Source organism: Marmota marmota, unplaced genomic scaffold (assembly GCF_001458135.2).
Source record: "Marmota marmota marmota unplaced genomic scaffold, marMar, whole genome shotgun sequence".
NCBI classification, from domain to species: Eukaryota; Metazoa; Chordata; class Mammalia; order Rodentia; family Sciuridae; genus Marmota; species Marmota marmota.
Genome location: NW_025999982.1, coordinates 4,579,051 through 4,598,116, shown reverse-complemented (window position 1 = coordinate 4,598,116; position 19,066 = coordinate 4,579,051). Strand labels below are relative to the sequence as shown.

The 19,066-nt window shown below is 42.0% G+C and overlaps 2 protein-coding genes and 1 pseudogene across 2 annotated transcripts; 2 read left to right on the top strand and 1 right to left on the bottom strand.

The window, feature by feature from the left end:
* The first annotated feature begins 437 nt into the window (after nucleotides 1-437).
* Nucleotides 438-15,291, top strand: Pxt1 (peroxisomal testis enriched protein 1). Its single transcript, XM_015487342.2, has 3 exons — nucleotides 438-612; nucleotides 6,623-6,753; nucleotides 13,992-15,291. Exons 1-3 carry the CDS (start codon nucleotides 438-440, stop codon nucleotides 14,121-14,123), a joined length of 438 nt encoding a protein of 145 aa, XP_015342828.1. The 3' UTR covers nucleotides 14,124-15,291.
* Nucleotides 5,500-5,911, top strand: LOC107143848 (ragulator complex protein LAMTOR5). Its single transcript, XM_015487644.2, has one exon. It carries the CDS (start codon nucleotides 5,507-5,509, stop codon nucleotides 5,780-5,782), a length of 276 nt encoding a protein of 91 aa, XP_015343130.1. The 5' UTR covers nucleotides 5,500-5,506; the 3' UTR covers nucleotides 5,783-5,911.
* Nucleotides 15,292-17,830: 2,539 nt separating the features above from the next.
* LOC107143615 overlaps nucleotides 17,831-19,066 on the bottom strand; it is a 5,465-nt pseudogene continuing 4,229 nt past the window's right edge.

Here is a 19,066-nt window from a genome sequence, read left to right as displayed (position 1 = left end):
TCCCCTAATAGAATGTGGCTATTGAAAAGAAAAACTAATGGGAGATTAGAATGGGGGGCGGGGTGTGATGGGAAGGTAAAGAAGATCTAAAGAAACTTAAGAAAGATGTTTAATTAAATTGAAAAAGACCTAGAGATCACCCTATTTCACTTCTCACTCAAACCCCCAAATATTTATTTGTGGAATTAAAGCAGTTTGTGCTGTTAAAGCATCACTGTTCATATAACATACCAAATATTTAAAGGGAAATTGGAGACATTCTCTGAAAATATGTTTTTCTTTTCTTTAAATATATTTTTGTAGTTGTAGATGGACATAGTATCCCTATTTTATTTATTTATTTTATGTGGTGCTAAGGATCAAACCCCGTGCCTCACACGTGCTAGGCATTGAACTACAGCCCCAACCCCAAATATATTTTTCAACAGAGAAAAAACATGAAGAAGAAAAGTCACGAGGGCCTTGTTTATGAACCTAAAGAAATTCTGAAACCCGCCGCCCTCAAAGTAACAAATTGTTACAAATCATTGTGGGAAAAATATAGTTATCCCAGGGCATACATGACTCAACTTGTCAGCTCCCCGGACGGTTCAGCCATGTCAAGGAACCCAGGTAAGATATTAGTATTAAATTATTATAATATTCCCTCTTAATATATTTTTTCTTGGTATTGAGGACATAAAATTGGGCATTAAGTATATTATTTGAAAATTAACTGTAAGAAGACAGTGGCAAATCTGTTCATCCAAGGTCTTAGGTGGCAAAAATCTAAAACTGACTTATTTCATGGTACCAAGTTTCTTTCTTTTAGCCCTGAATCATTGATGGGACAATTAATTAAGATGATCCTAAATAATCAAAGTAGATCAAAGTTATCTTTTAACAAAAACTTGTCTTTAAATTTGACCTGACAATATTTGTATTGTCAAGGTAGGGATCATTCAGATTAGGTTCCGTCTGGATTTTACCAATATAAGGAAAGATAAATTGGCAATTTTGTTTTGCAGAAACATGTGATTCCTAAATGTCTGGGAATGCTGGCAAACTACAGCCTTCTGTTTGATTTGGTAGTGGGGATGGTACCTGGGGGCACTTTACCACTGGGCTACATCCCCAGGCCTTTGTATTTTTTATTTTGAGACTGGGGCTTGCTAAATTGCCAAGACTGGCTCAAACTCTTGCTTCAGCCTCCTGAGTAACTGGCATCACCGGCATGCACCACCGGGACCAGCTAAAGCCTTGTTTTGAGCATTAAGGGAGAGTGTTGGAATTAAATGTATTGGGTCTTATGCTTTTAGGTGAAAAAATATGCTAGATACCTGTAAGGATTTACTAACATTAATTTCAGTTGAAAACAGATTACATGCCGCTGAGATACTGAAATTGGAAAAATTTTTTTTCTGTTCCATGTTTATTATAAGTAATGTGTAGTCCTGGGATTAAACCCTGGGCCTTGCACCTGCTAGTTTAGTACTGTACCACTGAAACCATTCTCCCAGCCCAGAAAAAGTGGAATTTCAAAGGCATTTTAATAGTTGTTTGCCATCACACCAAATGTGGTACCTATTTTCTAGAACCAACTGGGCCCGGCATGGTAGCGCCACCTGTAATCTCAGGGGCGTGGGAGGCTGAGACAGGAGGATTGGGAGTTCAGAGCCAGCCTCAGCGAAAGCAAGGTGCTAAGCAACTCAGTGAGACCCTATCTCTAAATAAAATACAAAATAGGGCTGGGGATGTGGCCCAGTGGTCAAGTGCCCCTGAGTTCAATCCTAGTACCCAAACAAAAACCTCGTTGACTAAAATTTTAAATTTTATCTCTGCGTCAGTGATTTCTCAGAATGTGATATTTTTGTCACCTAATGAATAACTTCTAGAATTTATACTTTTTAAATATTTTTTTAGATGTTGATGAACCTTTATTTCATTCATTTATTTACATGCAGTGCTGAGAATGGAACCCAGTGCCTCACACATGCTAGGCAAGCGCTCTACCACTGAGCCCAGCCCCAGTCCCTATACTTCTTCTTCTTTTTATTTATTTATTTTTAAAATTTCTTTAGTTGTAGATGGACACATATCTTTATTTATGATGCTGGGGATCAAACCCAGTGCCTCACGCATGGGAGGCAAGCGCTCTACCACTGAGCTACAGCCCCAGCCCTTGCTGTTTTTTTTAATCCTAGACCACAAAGTTCACCGTTTTGAGACGCAATAGTGGCTTCTCTAATGCTCAGAAGTTAAGCAATCGTCCCCACTCTTCTAACCCCTTCCAATACGTTTTCCCACTCGCTACTCCGCAGAATCCTCAGTACTGAAGGCTGTCTTCCATCTCCGAAGGCATCTCGCCCCGTGGCCTTGCCACATTTACCTAAAATGCTTTCTTAATTACGGGTTCACTTCAAAAGCAAAAGCAGGGTGCCACGTTCCTGATCCTACTCCCCTTGATTTATCGATAACAGCCGAGGTCCTAACGTTCGTGTTTATTTGCATGCCGAGAACTCCGCATCTTTCTGCATTCACTGTATAGGTGAAACCCCCCTGGTACCTGGTATTTGGGCGCGGCGGCCCACTAGTGAGCACCCCACGCCGCCAAACAATGAAAAGCAAGGGGTCCTGCAAGGAAGAGTCGCCCCCCACTTTCTTCCCACACTTTTCCTGGCCCAGGAAACACAGTTTGTCTTCTTAACCGTTAGTTTATGATGCCGCTTAAGAAACAGGCCTACGATGACTGAGATCAGAGGTGAGTGCAAAGCTGCCTTTAGGAGATTCCAAAGGCCGAGGCGAGGCGCGTAAGGCTGCGTAACTGGGCGGGCGGGCGGGCGAGCGGCGCATGCGCCCCGGGCGGCTAAGGAGATCGTCCTCGGAGGCTGCGCCCGTGTGCACTTCCTATTGGCTACAGCCAGCCCAACTCTCCCGCCCAGCGCGCGCTTTTCCCGCCATCGAACTGCTTGGATTGGAAGTTTGCATGGCGCAGGGCGGACCTCGTCTGGGTGGTGGAGGTCGACAGAGGTCCCTTAAAAAAAAAAAACCTTGAAAAAAAAAAAAAAGAATCCTTAAATACTGCTCAGAGAAAAACTCTTACTGGGAAAGCCGATGACTTGAGGAGGTCCCCTTGTCTTCTTGGTGGCTTTTGTCGGAACTGTGACACAGACTGAAATGGAAATCCATTCATTGACTGGCAAGGGGCTTGGTGAAGCCAAGATTTATCTGTTACTTTGTGGGGAATCTACTCATATAAACGTAACTAGAAAAAAAGGCATGGTTTTTGTATGGGGGAATTTAAAGCCGCTTTTTCTTGAAAGAGTTGCGGGATGGGTAGGTTGTGGGAAATCCAGAGTGACCGTCCTGATACAGCATGTAAGCTGATTTAGAAACTCTTGGAGGGAACAAAGATGAGTAAAAGCAAGAGGAGGGCCCGCCCACCATCGCTGGGGGAAGAGGGGAGGCAGTGATTGTCTTGACAAAGGGCAAAAATACCATAATTAAAACTTCGCGTGGTGGCATGCACCTGGGATTCCAGTGACTTGGGAGGCAGAGGCAGGAAGGTCACAAATTTGAGGCCGATCTCTGCAATTTAGCGAGATTCTGTGTCAAAATTAGAAAGAGGCTGGAAATTTAGCTCAGTGGTACATCGCCCTTGGGTTCAACCCCCAAAACCACGCCAAAAAAAAAAAAAAATGGAATTACTGAGAGGAAAGAGCAAAATACATAAATGTCTATGTATTGTTTAAATGAGATATATAGATATAGAGTTCAGTTGTTCAACTTCTTTTGAGGGTGCTTGGATATTTACTTTCACCTTTTTTTTTTTTTTTGGTTTGCTCCTAGGTGTACCTCCAAGGTATACATTTTTGTTGTTCATTTAGAAAACACTGCCAGGTACAGTGACCCATGCCTTAATCCCCAGCATTTTGGGAGGCTGAGGCAGGAGGATCTTAGTTCAAGCCAGGGGCAGCAACTTAGACCCCAAGCAACTTAGCCAGACCCTATCTCAAAATTTAAAAATAAAAAGGGCTGGGGAGTAGTTAAGTGGTAGAATGTCCCTGGGTTCAATCTTCAGTTCCAAAAAGAAAATACTAGGACCTACTATATTTCAGTCACTAGCTAGCTACTGGGGCACTAATGGTTAACAAAAACAGCAATAACTCCTTTCCTCATGGAGCATGGTCTGGTTAAGGGGTCAGATGGTAGCCAATTACACATATAAATGTTAAATATGACATCATAAGTTCGAAGAGGTCCAGCTTCCTCCCACGGAAGTTGTACCAGTGAATGCTCACACCAGCAATTGTGAGTGTATCTCCAGGCTTCTGATAAGATTCTATACCAAAAGCTTAAAATATACGGATGTGCATTATTCTTGCTGTTTCATAACCTTAAATGGAAGAGCTGACTTCAATACTAACTAAAAGGTAGGGCTGTCTTTAGGTAAACTTAGTAACCAGTAGTTGAGGGATGGGTAGGTGAAGGGAGGTCCACGGTTATCATTCAACCCAAATTTAATCGACAATTATCTGTTGAGTACCTTCTGTGTATAGGACACAGAGCTGGGTCATCAAGCTGTGAAATAGATCCATGTCCTTCAGAGTTTTGCCATTTAGTCAATTAGATATGCACAAAATATGAGTAATCATGTTGGTTCCAGAATGCAAATATACCTCACTTTTAGCACTCACCCCTCTGTTGTGCCCTGTCCTTCCTCTCTGCCCCTTTGTCTACCTAACTCCCCTGGTCACTGAGCTACCTAAAGCTTGCGGGTTTCCTCATTTCTCTAGTGTCCCTTTGAAATTTATCCAACTTGTATTTCATTTTCCTAATGTAGACATTAGATTTTGTATTTCCCAGGTGACAGTTCATTTATTAAACAAATAATTGTAAATTAATATGCTTTTGATTGGCTCAGGCAGGCCAATTGTTTTGAAATAGGAGCAATTTGTTTGGAAGAGTCTCCCCATTTGGTTCCCCTTTATTCTCTTTGGGCATCTTCTCATTTCTCAGCCCTCAAAGATGTCCTCACTTTTTCTAAGGAGATTGTCAAGTAGTCTTTGCAAGTGTCAACTGATCATTAGGGTGTTATTTCAAAATGGCCTGAGGTGAGAATCTCATTAATATGCAAGTGCTTCAAGGTACTTTTGAAAATAACAATAGAAAACAGAAATAATTGGGAGTAGGGTTGCAATTTTGATCAAAAGTTCATATATTTCACCTGTTATATAAGCTACCTGTTAGGGGTTTTGGCTGAGGCGAATTCATGCATTAAGACCCTGTCCTCCCTGCCTGCAGCCCCTGCCTAGCTGGGACCCAACCGCATCTATCTTTTCTTCTCCAGGCTATTGAATCATTTATGACTATTAGTCATCTGTTATCCTTCAAGATTCAACAGATGATCATCTTCCTGGGACATTTCCCTGACTCTGTGCCAATCTTGTTATTATAACATCTTAGGTGGTAGTGTTTCTCTCTCTCCCACTGGATCTTAGAGTCAAACCTGCAAAATCAGAGCGGGATGGAGGCGACTTTGGAGCAGCACTTGGAGGATACAATGAAGAATCCGTCCATTGTTGGAGTCCTGTGCACAGATTCACAAGGACTTAATCTGGGCTGTCGTGGGACTCTGTCAGATGAACATGCTGGGGTTATATCTGTTCTAGCCCAACAAGCAGCTAAGCTAACCTCTGACCCCACTGATATTCCTGTGGTGTGCCTAGAATCAGATAATGGGAACATTATGATCCAAAAACATGATGGCATCACCGTGGCAGTGCACAAAATGGCCTCTTGATGTCTCTCATCAGTTCTCCAGCAGCCTGTCATAGGGACTCAATCCTACTATGTTAATCATCTTACAAAACTAGTTAAGTTGCAGTGATTAAGCCATTCATTGAATATGCATTGGGTACTTTTCTATTTATTTTAGAGTGAGTTGCTTTTTAATCAATGTATCAGGATATTAATAAGGATCATGTTTTGAAGCAGCATGTCCAGATCACTTTGTATATAAAATTTTGTTAGGTTAAATAAATCTGCTTGGAGAAAAAAAAAAAAACCTGCAAAATCAAAGATCCTCATGTTTCATTGAAATAAAACAGGTCCAACATAAAATTGGCTTTATCTACAAAGTCATACTTACATCTACTTCAGTCCAAATTCATTCCCTTTTTTTTCTTGGGAATCGTATCATCCCTAACCTGTGGGTTGTGAGCAACTAGAGGACAGAAACTTTGTCCTTGCTTAGCACATGTGAGGCACTGGGTTTGATGCTCAGCACCACATAAATTAAATAAAGTTATAAAAAAATTTAATTTCACCTAATTTTACTACTGGAAAATTTAAAATTACTTATGTAGGCCTGGGAGTATAGCTCAGTAATACTAATAGAGTGCTTGGTGAACCCAGGTCTTGGGTTCAATTGTAAGCACTGCAAAAAAAGAAAAAAAAAAAAGCTTGAATTATATTTCCATTGGATAGGGCCAATCTATTCCAATGCAAGGCTTTGCTTTTGATAATTATAATGGTTGGATTTCATCATTCTCGTTGTCTGAGACAGTTTTTAGTAACTAGTAGTAAATGGTTTTACAGAGAAAGTGGAATTATCTCTTTTGAACTCTTTCTGTCAATGCAGGTCATCCTCCACTTTCTCAGTCCAAGGAGAATAGCCTTGTCCAGAATCATCACCAGGAGGAAATGATCCAGAACTTGGTCATGCAGCTGAGATACATTGCAGATAGCATGGATTATAGGGAGGCTCAAGAGGTAAGACTTCGGTTTCCCCAGTAAGATCCTGCCAGGTAGGAAAAGCAACAGCACTGGCTGCCACGGGCTGAGATCCCAGGAATAATCGGGACTTAGATTCATAATATCTAGATCACCAAACATTAGACCTGTACATGGTGAGCCTGAGTCAAAGTCAGCATTTGATCTCACAGTTGCTACTCCAGCGGTGGCTGGTGGCCACTGGACGGGCAGCATCAGCATCCCTTGGCAACTGGTTAGATGTGCAAAATGTCAGGCTCCTGCCCACATCACCGCAGATCAGAATCTACCTTTTACACATTCCTGTGGCAGGGGGGATTTGTTTGCACATTAAAATTTGAGAAACTGCTCCACACCCTTCAAGTAGCATGCATATTAGAATACCTGTGGAATTTTGGGAAGTACAAATGCCTGGGCTCAACCCTTAGAAATTCTGACTTAACTGAGGGTGAGGCCTGAGCATCCAGTATTTTAAAAGCTAGCCAGGTGAGTTTAATGCACAGGCGGGGGGTGGGGGGTGGGGGGAGAACCTGTGCTTTTGCATAAGGTTATCCTGCTTGAACCAGCCCTAGGTGTGATGTGAGCCCACTGCCATCTTAGTTTCTTCTGATTATGATAAGATCAGAAGAGGACATGGGAAATGATTGCTATTCAGAATCTTGGGGATGATGAAACTCACACCTTGTTTAGTCTGCCTCCCCAACAACCTGTATTTGGCAGCAGATAGCGGTCACACGGGGCTCTGTGACAGTAGGGGTGCCTGCCCCTCAGAGCCTGTAGTCTTGCCCCTACATTCACCTGTGCTATGGTAATTTCTTGTTAATCACTCTAGCTGCCGCTGCAGGGTCTTCAGGGAGTGCTGTATTCTGGTCCAAAAGTGGAGAGTACACAGCCTTTTCCTCAGACACCCCCTGAGACAGACCATGAAGGGGAGGCCCTAATAATAATGCTATAGAAGCAAGAAGGAAACGAACAAACACGATCAAATGAAATATTTGATAAACTCATTTCATGCAAACAAAAGTCACTGAGTACATTCTATGCCAGGCTCAATTCTAGGCATTGGTAGCTAGTGCAGCATGCAGGACAGAGATGAATCCAAGCTCACAGCACTGAAAATGCAGGGGCGAGGCCGTGAAGCAGATGAACAAGGGACAGGCCTGCCAGACAGGGATGTGGGATCAAAGCAGGAGGAGGAGAGACGGAAGGATGGAGAGTGGCTTTGGATGGGCCACTAGGGGGGCCTCCCTGGGGAGGTGATAGGTGAGCAGAGATTGGAGGTGAGGGAGCGAGCCACAGGCACACTTGTGGAAAAGTGTTTCAGGCAGAGGAAGAGTGAGGGCAAAGCCCCTATGGGGAGAGTGAGCTGAGGGGTGGGAGTTGGCCTCAGTTTCAGAGGTGGAGATCATGTGCTCGGGTTTTACACTAAGTGTGAAGGAAAGTTCTGGAGAGGGAGAGCACATTTAGAGTGGAGTCCAGTTGCCATGCTGAGAACAGGCTGTTTATAGGGCAAGAGGGGTTCCAGAGGAACCTCCAAAGGCAGCAGTGTGTGACAGTGGAGGTGGTGAGGGATGATCAGACTCATCGTCAGATTAAAATGGAGATGAAGAGCCTGCAGGATCAGCTGATGTATTGGATATGGGTAGTGAGGGAGAAAGAGTCATGGATGACTTCAGTGTTTTGGGCCTGGGTGTCTGAATGGATGGTGGTACTGTTTACTGGATGGGGAGAACTGGGAAGGACAGATTAAGGAAAATAGAAGAGCTCTGTTTGAGACATATAAGCCTGAAATTTCTATTAACAATAGCTGGGTGTGGTGGCACATACCTGTAATCCCAGACACTTGGGAGGCTGAAGCAGGAGGATCTCAAGGTCGAGGCCAGCTTCAGCAACTTAGTGAAACCCTATCCTAAAATAAATAAAATAAAATAAAAGAGGGTAGGAATGTAGCTCAATAATAGAGTGTTCCTGGGCTCATTTCCCAGTACTAGGAAAAAAAAATAAATTACTATTAGAAATATAAATTGAGAAGCTGTGAAATTGTGTAGGAGTTATAAGAACCAGGGATATTGAGACTTGAGATTAGAATTTGGATTATACGTGTTGCTTTCTCTGTGGGCTTTTTAGCCTCTTTCAAGTCCTATCTCCCAGACTAGCTCCAGTTCGAAGAAAAACTGAATCTATGTAAAAATAATGCTTGCTATTTGCCAGGGTCTGTGTTAAGTGTTTACCTGCCTTATTTTTTAAACTCTTTCAACTAGCAATGGCATTGGTACTATAATTATTTCTGCTTTTCAATTAAGGAAGCTTAGAGAAGTTACACAGAGGGCGAGTTGCTGATTTAGGACTCAAAGCCACGTTGACTTGCTCCCAAACCCATACATACTCTACCATACAGGCTGCTGCTTGGTGACCACTGTCTCTCAAGAGCCACCTCTCGCCATCTGATCTGATATCAGGACCCAAGAGAATGAGGCCCAGAGAGAGGTGGGAATACCTCCCTGCCTCTGTACATTTTCTGCAAAGGACCCCTTTCAGAAGTCCTCACCTGAAAGCCACACCCTTCAGCTTCAGTGGACAACCTTATCAGAATACCAGGGCAGATTAACATGTATACAAGAGATATTTACATATGGACTCACCACTCAGTGAATATCCAACTATGGTGTAAAGGGTTAAATGTGCTGCTTTTAGAGCTGAAATACTGGATTCAAACCTGGTTCATACTTACTGTGTGACCTTGGGCAAGTTACTTAACTTTCCTGGTTCTCATCTGTAATATGGTGATTATGATGGTACTTACCTTATGGAGTTGTTGTGAAAGTTTAAATGAGATAAATTTATGTAATTCTCTTAGAGACCGACTCATAGGGCTAGGGTTGTAGCTCAGTGGTAGAGCGCTTGCCTTTTATGTGTGGGGCACAGGGTTCCATCCTCAGCACCATATAAAAATAAATAAAATAAAGATATTGTGCCCATCTACAACTAAAAATATATTTTTAAAAAAGTTAGCTATCTAAAGTTAGTGGTGTATGCCTGTAATCCTAGACTCAGGAGGCTGAGGCAGGAGGATCAAAAGTCTGAGGCCAGCCTCAGCAATTTAGCAAGGCCCTAAGCAACTTAGGGAGACCCTGTCTCAAAATAACAAATAAAAAGGGCAGGAGATATGGCTCAGTGGTTAAGCACCCTTGCATCCAATTCCTGGTACACACACACACACACACACACACACAAGTTATCTATCTAAATAAGAATAATTTTTGTTTGCTTTTGCCCTTTCTGTATTTGAGGCTGAATACTTCTGTACTTTTGTATCTTTTATTAGACCTATTCCCAGTGTTTATCATCTCCCTCTCTGTCCTTTGCTACAGTTTCTTCTGCAGGAGAGTTTTCTTGACAACTGTACTTTATGAACTTCAGCTCAACTTGTGTACTTCATGTTTGGCTAACTCTGAGGACTCGTTGTTCTTTCTGTTTTTGTTTTCGGAGGAAAGAAATACAGTGGGATAAGTCACAACCATCCTCTTCCTGTTTGCCTCTGCCCAGTCCAGAGGTTACTGCTCCGTGTAACCGGTTCCCATTTTCCCCTCTCCTTTCCCTTTTGAGTTGCATTTTCTTGGGAGTCTTCAACTTAGCCCCTTCAGCTCATTAAAGTGACACTGACACCCTGTCGCTTCTCTTTCTTTAATTATCAGCTTTATTGAGAATAATTCACCTACCACCCAGTTCACCCATTCAAAGTGTACAATTAACTGATTTTTAGTATGTTCACCCAACTGTATAATCATCAGTGCCATCAATTTTAGAAAATTTTCATCACCCTAAAATGGAAATCCAAGCCCAAGTAGTCACTTTTTTTCCCTCAGTTTTCCTGCTGGTCTTTCCAACCTACTTTCTGTCTTTATGGTTTTACTTGTGTTGGATATTTCATATAGAGGAATAACGCAAAGTGGAGCTTTTTGCCTTAGACTTCTTTCTTGGGTTATTCTGTTTTCTTTTGAGGTTCATCTATGTTGTAGCATGAATCAATGTGTCTACTGGTTATTGCTGGATAGTATTCCATTGTTTATCTGTTTACTAGTTGATGGACATTTGGGTCGTTTCTTTTTGGCTATTATGAATAATGATGCTATCAAATTTGTAAAAAAAAAAAAAAAAGCTTTGGGTAGATGTGGTTATTTTGGGGGTACATACCTAAAATTGGAAGTGCTGGCTCATATGTCCACTGTTTTACTTTTGGGGAACTTTCAGATTTTTTTCCAAAGTGGCTTCACCTGGCTAGGGATGTAACTTGTGGTAGAGTGTTTTCCTAGTGTGTGAAAGGACCTGGGCTCACCGTTTTACTTTGTGGCCCATCTGTAGTTTATGAGGTCCTAGTTTTTCCTCACCCTTTAAAACATGTGTTATTAGCTGTCTATTATGTCATTGTAGGTTTTTAAATTTTTGATGCTGGGAATTGAACCCAGGGTTGCTTTACTACTGAGCTGCATCCCTAGTCTTTTTTTTTTTTTTTTGGTGCCAGAGATTGAACTCAGGGACACTGAACCACTGAGCCACATCCCCAGCCCTATTTTGTATTTTATTAGAGGTATAGTTTCACTGAGTTGCTTAGCATGTTGCTAAGTTATTGAGGCTGGCTCTAAACTCAGATTCTCCTGCCTCAGCTTCCCAAGTCGCTGGGATTATAGGCCTATGCCACTGTGCCCGGCTCCTTCCATTTTCTGATGGTGTTTTTTGAAGTGTAGTTTTTAATGAAATTCACTTTTTCTGTTTTTTCTTTAGGTTCGGGTGTTTTTCATATGATTGCTAAGAAACAATGACCTAGTCGAAGGCATGAAGATTTACACTTTTCTTCTGAGAGCTTTGTAATTTTAGTTAAATTTAGGTCTTTGATCCACTTGGAGTTCATTTTTATAAACAGTTTGAGTTAGAAGTTCATCTTCAATTTTTTTTTTTTTTTTGCACGTAGGTTTGCAGCTGTCCTGGCTCCATTTGTTGAAAGACCAGTTTTACCCTATTGATTGTCCTTGTTGAAAATCAATTGACTGCAAATGTGATGCGGTATTTCTGGACTCTCAATCCTATTCCATTCTATCCTATCTTTACATTTCCTAAAGCTTTTCTTGCATCTGGCTTTGACCTGGACCTTTAAAGTCACCTTGCCCTCCACTACAAAATTGCATTTTAGGATACCTTTAAGTCACAGCAGGTATTCTAAATGTAGTCATTTAAAACATTTCTCCTCAGACTGGTTTTAAAATGCTAAAGCCTCTGCTGCTTCAAAGCTTAGGTCAGACAACTTTAATAGAATTTCAAATCTGGCCCAGTTCCTTTCTTTCATAGATGTCATCATTTATTTACCTTTTGTGCTGTATATAATCAAGTGGTCACATTGATTCTCTGACTGCCTTCCTGCTGCTGGTATATTTAAAGAAACTGTTGTTCATTCTCCTGAAACTATCGAGCAAGGAACTCGCCAGATTTCATCATTGTCTGCTAAATTGATTGTTCTTGACCTTCCACGGTTCTTGCTTTCTGGGTCTTTGCACTTAAATTAGTGTTACGTGTTTTCAGAAGTAATCTGTGTTTCTCAAAATTGCCTCTATTTTACTGTTTAGTTATTTGGGATTTTTGTTCAGATACCTTGCTTGGTTGGTTTCTGTTGTTAGTCTTATGTTTTTAAATCTGGGTCATGTAATTTCCCTAGATATAAGGTGTGTTAAAATAACATACTTTAAACTTCTCATTGCTTTTAGGATCTGCAATTTTACGCCACAGGACTCTCTTCTGGGTTCTGGAAACTGTTGCTTCTTTCCTGCCAGGGCCCAGGAATGGTGGCAGCTCTGCTGTCCCCAGCCCAGTCTCTTTATTTAAACTTTCTCAAATTAGCCTAATTCAGGTGTTATTTTATTTTCTCTGGAACCCTGAGTGATACAGTAATGATAGGGAATTTCTTAGTTTTTTAGAAAGAGGAAGAGAAACTAACATTTCTCCCAGGTACTCTTGGAGACACTTTTACATGTTTTACTGAATTCTCTCAGTAGCCCTACAAATTGCCATCATAAGTATTTCAGGAGAAGTGGTTGAGTTTCAAAGAGATTGTGAATCATCTAAGGTCATTTAGCTTCTAAGTGGCAAAATTGGGATTTAAATATATGAGCATCTGACTTGGTGTTTTGTATTTTTTTTCTCATCTGTCATTCTGGAAGGAAATGCATTTAGTTTTCCTAACTGATGTTAACATAAAAAAATCCTTTAATGATTTATAATTCTTATAGGATAGTCTAAATTCCTCACCTTACTGCTAATGGTCTATTGTTCATTGATTTATTATTCAGCTAATATTTGCTGAGCATGTGCTATGTGCCCGGCTGTTTTAAATGTGGAAGTGAGGCAGAGACAGAGCTCCCTGACCTCATGGAGTTTGTAAAGTGAGACGAACAATAAAGGATATAGTTTATCAGTTAGTGATACATGCTTAAGAGAAAAATAATTCTAGCAAAGGGAAGAGTGAAGGTCTGCAGTTGTAAGCCTGGGCATTGGGGGAAGACCTCGCTGAGGAGGTGACTTTGGGTAAAACCTTCAGAGGCATGAAAGGGGGACACAAGCAGGGAGCCGTGGAGACCGTGGACAGCAAAGACTCTGAGCCAGAGTGTGTCTGGCCTTGCAAGGAAGCCAGTGTGGCTGAGGTTGAGTAGAGAAGAAGGTAGTAAAACATGGTCAGATAGGTGGACAGTGGGCCCAAGGCCAGGATTATGAAGTCCTCCTGACTTTCCTTCTGAGTGAGGTGGAGCCATCTGAGATCACTGAGCAGAGGAGCCCAGGTGAACCACCCAGGGAGGCTGTGCTGCTGAGAAGAGACTGCAGCACTGCAGTGGGGGCAGGGACAGGGGCAGCGTGCCTGATGCTCAGCCTCCTTTTCGATGTTCCCACATAAACAGGGACCTCTGCCTATTGCTCAACGAAGCTGGTGAACTCCCTGCCACCTCCAGCTTGGCTTGGATTCATCTAACCTCTTCCCCAGCCCACGTCCTGCCCATTCTCCCAGCTCCCCAGCAAAAAGGATGAAGCAAACAACAGAGGCCTGGTGACCTACCCTCAGCTCCCTCGGTTCAGAAACTGCTTGCTTGCCACATGGATCGAATGACTAGTTCCTAGCATGCTAAGTGTCTAGATTTGGATTATTTCTATTGCTTTTTTTTTTTTTTAAATTCCTCCCTCTCACTTTTTTTAAACAGGATCCTCAACAGGAAGTCAGAGATGCACTGGTTCATTTTACTTTATCTGTCTTCAGAAGAATTCAGGTTTTGCTGCGCTCTTTCTGGAACAACCGTTTGCTGCGCTCTTTCTGGAACAACCGTTTGCTGTAAAAGGAATGTAAACGTCAAGTTGTGTTTTCCCTCTACCTTCTGAGAACTGTGAATCCTGGAGACAGATGGGAAGAAGACCCTTCTCCCCCTCCTTCTCTTTTTACTCATCACTGTTGGTCTATGTGGGTTTTTGGAGAACTGCAAACCCACTGGGCTTTTGTCCAAGCAACCAGCTGTGCCATGTCTGCAACTGCATCGTGGTGAAGCCTGAGGAGGAATCAGGAGCCCAGAAAATGCCAACCCTGTGGATGGTCCCAATGCTCCCTGCATGGAAACCTTGATCATTTCCTTCCGTGAATGAAATAGAACCTTGTCCTCAGAACAGAGGTCGCAGAGACGGACACTCCCTCCTGGGCTTCTCCCTGGGTAGCATGCCCTTCCTGACCTTTGGCCCCACTCTTGTTCCCTAAGTCCAGATCTGCAGTGCCAGCTTCTCAGCACATTGCCCAGCACCCCTCCATCCTGGCTCCTCCACTCTGGGAAGTCTGAAGGAAGCTTCCGGTTCTAACACTCAAATCCAACACAGACCTTCATTCCCATTTCCGTGCCTGGAACCCCCCACTCCTGTCGCCACTGCTGCTGGGTGTTTCTGGTGTGGCTTCTACCACACTGAGGTTCTTATCTCACATTCATCCCTCCCTCCCTCCTCCTCTGTGACCCCTTCTTCCCTGACCCCTCTCCACCACCTCTTGATGCTGCCTGCAGGTGGCGCTCACTGTCCCCCCAGCCTCCTTCGGGCTGGCCTGCTTACTTACAGTGTCAGTCCTGGGCCAGCAGTCCCAGGGTCAAGACGGGAGTTACGAATTCACCACCAGGCAGTAACCTGGGCCTGCTGTCCCCTGCTGAGTGTTTCTCTGTGACTGGTGGACAGGCCCTCTGCCAGCTCATTCTCTTGGGCCTTTCCCCTTCCCTGTTCCCCTCTTGCCTTCTTATCTGCCTCATCTAGCCCTGTTTATAAATTACAAGTATTCACAGAGTTTGTTATAAATTTGAAGTTTTACAGATGTATCTTGAGTTCTTCATAGGAAAGATGTTATTTAAAAAATAACTTTAAAATGAAATAAATATTGTTATTTTATTGGCCATGAGACACTTGTGCATGTTTCCTGGTGAAGGAGGGAGTCTCCTCATTCCTGCTCCTGGTGCCTCGTAGTTGTACCCACCTTGTGTATTTCTAGCATTGCGTTGTCCTATTAAAGGGAAATGTCACAGGTTTTAGTCTGTCTCAGGCGATGCTCCTTTATTTCCACCAGCCATGTTATGGCTGCCTGACATGGAAGAGACCCTGCAACTTCCTTTTCATTTTTTTTCTTCTGAATAGTCATTTATTCATGTGGTGAAAAAAGTCAAAACAATGTAAAAGGTTATGGTGAAATCTCTTGCATTTATTTTCTACCCTGAATTCCAAATACGTTTGTTATGTATCCCTTGAGAGTTTCTCTGTACAAATTGTAAATACATGTATTAGTCATCTCCCAGGATCTAAGAGGAATTGGTTCCAGGAAACCCCATGGATACCAGAATCCATGGATGCTTATCTCCCATAAAACGGTGTAGTATTTACGTATAATTGACATACATTTCCCTGTATACTTTATATCATCCTCAGGTTGCTTACAATACCTCATACAATGTCACTGCTACGTAAATGGTTGTTATACTATATTGTTTAGGGAATAATGACAAGAAAAAAGTACGTGTTCAGTACAGAAGTAACTTTTTTTCCAAATATTTTTGATTCCAAGTTAGTTGGATCTAAGGATGTTGGATATGGAAGGCCAAGACCCATGCGCGCGCGCGCACACACACACACACAGTGGCATGTAAGACACATCAGTCTGTATCTAGAATTTCTGTTTAACGTGGTGGTCAGACACTTTCCCAGGTGTTTTGCAAATGTTAACTCATTTACTCTGCACAATAACCTTATGAGATAGGTATCGTTATTAGTTCTCTTACTGTTAAGGGGGCATTTAGTAGAGAGGCAGTAAAGAGTTTAACTAACTTGCTCAAGGGCTCAGAGGCAGCATTTAGTAGAGAGGCAGTAAAGAGTTTAACTAACTTGCTCAAGGGCCCAGAGCCAGTAAGTGATGGGGCTGGGATCCCAAGCCAGGCAGGCTGTCCTGAGTCCAGTTATGTTTGTTTGTTTGTTTTGTAGACAATAGAGTTTTATACAAATGTGAAATTGTGCACCTTCCAAGCTATCACTCCAACAAAGATATTTATTCAACTAAACACCTTTAAAAATATTTTAACAGTGTATAAATATATTCACAACATAATCTGATTAAAAGACTCCAATGAAGTTTATAGAAACTACAACAGAATTTACAGATGCCTACAACATTTTGTAGATTGATTTAGTTTACAGTTACATATATTACCTTGTTTAAAGAAATAACATTAAGCCAGGCAAGGTGGTGCATGCCTATAATCCCATCGGTGTGGGAGGCTGAGGCAGGAGGATCAAAAGTTCATGTCCAGCCTCAGCAACTTAGCGAGGCACTAAGAAACTCAGTGAGACTCCGTCTCTAAATAAAAAACAGTAAGAAAATGGACTGGGGATGTGGCTCAGTGGTTAATGCCCTAGGTTCAATCTCCTGTACCCCCCTCTCCCATAAAAATAACATAAATGTATGATTTACAGTATCCCCATTATAGCAAGAAAAAATTCATAAAATAAAATGCCTTTTAGGCATTTATTATGCCAAGTATTAAATGATTATTATTATGACATACGGATAATACTCATTTAGTAATAAAAGATAAGGTCTTATTAGCCCAAAGACCATTGAAGAGTTTCCAAGAAGTTCCAAAGTAAAATCTGGCTATCCTTTCCATGTGATGAATAGAGTAGCAGCAATCCCTGGGTATGTCTCAAACAGAAACTCTAAAGTTTATGTTTAATTGGGCCTTAAGTAAATGACTTGTTGCAGTATAAAAATAAACACAACATTTTAGAAACTAGTCAATAGGACTGGCCTGAATTTGGTTTTTACTTGTGCGTGTCTAAAGTAAGCAATTTCAACATACAGTATATATGAGAAATTAACAGTTTTCCAACTCATACACAAACTAAGTGTTCACTCTTACAATGGAATCAAAACCTATTTCTGAACATAACCTACAGAAATAGCATGTAAACACATAGAACTTTGAGATAGATTAAGAACATCCTCCCAGGTTCTATGGGTCAAAATGCAAAGATCTCTGAAACATATAAATGAATATATTAATTCGGAATATAATGAGACATTACTATATGCATATATGCATACTGTAAGTAGATATGTACACCATAAAATAAATTCCGTCAATGTTCCTATGACCCAAATTTCCTAACTCTGTTAGAGAAAGTAAATAAAAAACTTAGTAGGAAAACTTTTCTTTTTCTTTCTTGCTGGGGATTGAACCCAGGGGCACTTTATCACTGAGCTACATCCCCTGACATTTTTATTTTTATGTTTTTAAAATTTTGGAACAGGGCACTTTGCTAAGTCTGGCCTCAAACTTGTGATTCTTCTGTCTCACTTTCCCAGGTCACGGGATTACAGGCACGCGCCACCTTGCACAGCTTTTTTCTTTTATTGAACAAAGTTTTTTAAAATATATATTTTTTAATTGTAGATGGACACAATATTTTTATTTATTTATTTTTATGTGGTGCTGAGGATCGAACCCAGTGCCTCACATGTGAGGCAGGCACTCTACCACTGAGCTATAGCCCCAGCCCCTTGAACAAAGTTTTTAAGTGAAAAAAATAAAACTGATATTCCTCTTTGCAATGGACTGATTCCAAACAGTTCTAAAGTAAGTAAGAATCTCTTTGGTTGTTCCCCAATGTCACAGAATGCATAAGCTTGCTCTCTATTTAAGAAATCTGATCATCTCCAATGACACTTTTCGAGTACAACATAGCTATGCTGGTTAAGTTCTTCCTGCTGCCCATTTTGTAACCATACAGTTACAAAATGGCACTTTGTAGCACCACACCCACCATAACCACAGCCAACCACTGAAGAGAGCACTAAGGGCAAATATCAACCACAGCGATGTACCGGCAATCAGTTCCAAACAAGACACTCTTGATTCAGCCTCTGAGACAGTTTTATACTCCAGAGGAGTTGCCTTCCTGAACTCACACACTCAATGACTCTTTCCATCCTCATCCATGTGATTCCACCACAGGAGGCCAACCATTAGTCTAGCTGCGACATTCTTCACTACCCCAAATTCACATAGCAGCAACAAGATAATTCTCATCAGACAGGCAATGAAGCCGCTGCTGAGCAATTCATAGAGAACATAGGCTATAATGGCACCCATAGAACAAATGGAAATGGATAGAACAAATGGAAAAATAATGCCAGTGGATGCCTGATTTTGGATTTTCTTGGTCTATTGTCTCTTTTTCTGGGTCAAACAATGAAACATCTTCAGTGTCATTGTTGCTGTCCCTGTGCCAGCTGCAGTCCCAGGGGGTCTATGTCAGTGCAGCTGCCGCAGTCTGGCTGGGCACAATCAGGAGCCACTTGTCAAAAGAAACTAACTTTATTTTTAGAACCACAAACGCCAAACAAAACAGCCTCTCAGGAAAAATCCTCAGAGCCTCAACTGCCACCACCGGCTTTCCACAAGCCTCTCTCTCCCACACCAGCTTCTCTCCACCTCCCACAATCCTCCTGCTCTTGAGGCCGATTGGCTGGGTCACGTGGGCGGAGCCAAAAAAAGTCCCCCAATGAGCAGCTCCGTGGTCTGAAAGGGCAGGGAAACAGTCCAATGAGCATCACCGCAGAGGAGCCAATCAGCTAGATGTTGCTGGGGCCGAGGAGCCAATCAGCTAGATGTTGCTGGGGCCGCTGTGAGCCAATCATCAGCCGGCAGCTGGAAGTTTGCTGGCAGCTGGAAGTTTGCTGGGGCCCCTTTGGCTGTGGCTCTCAACA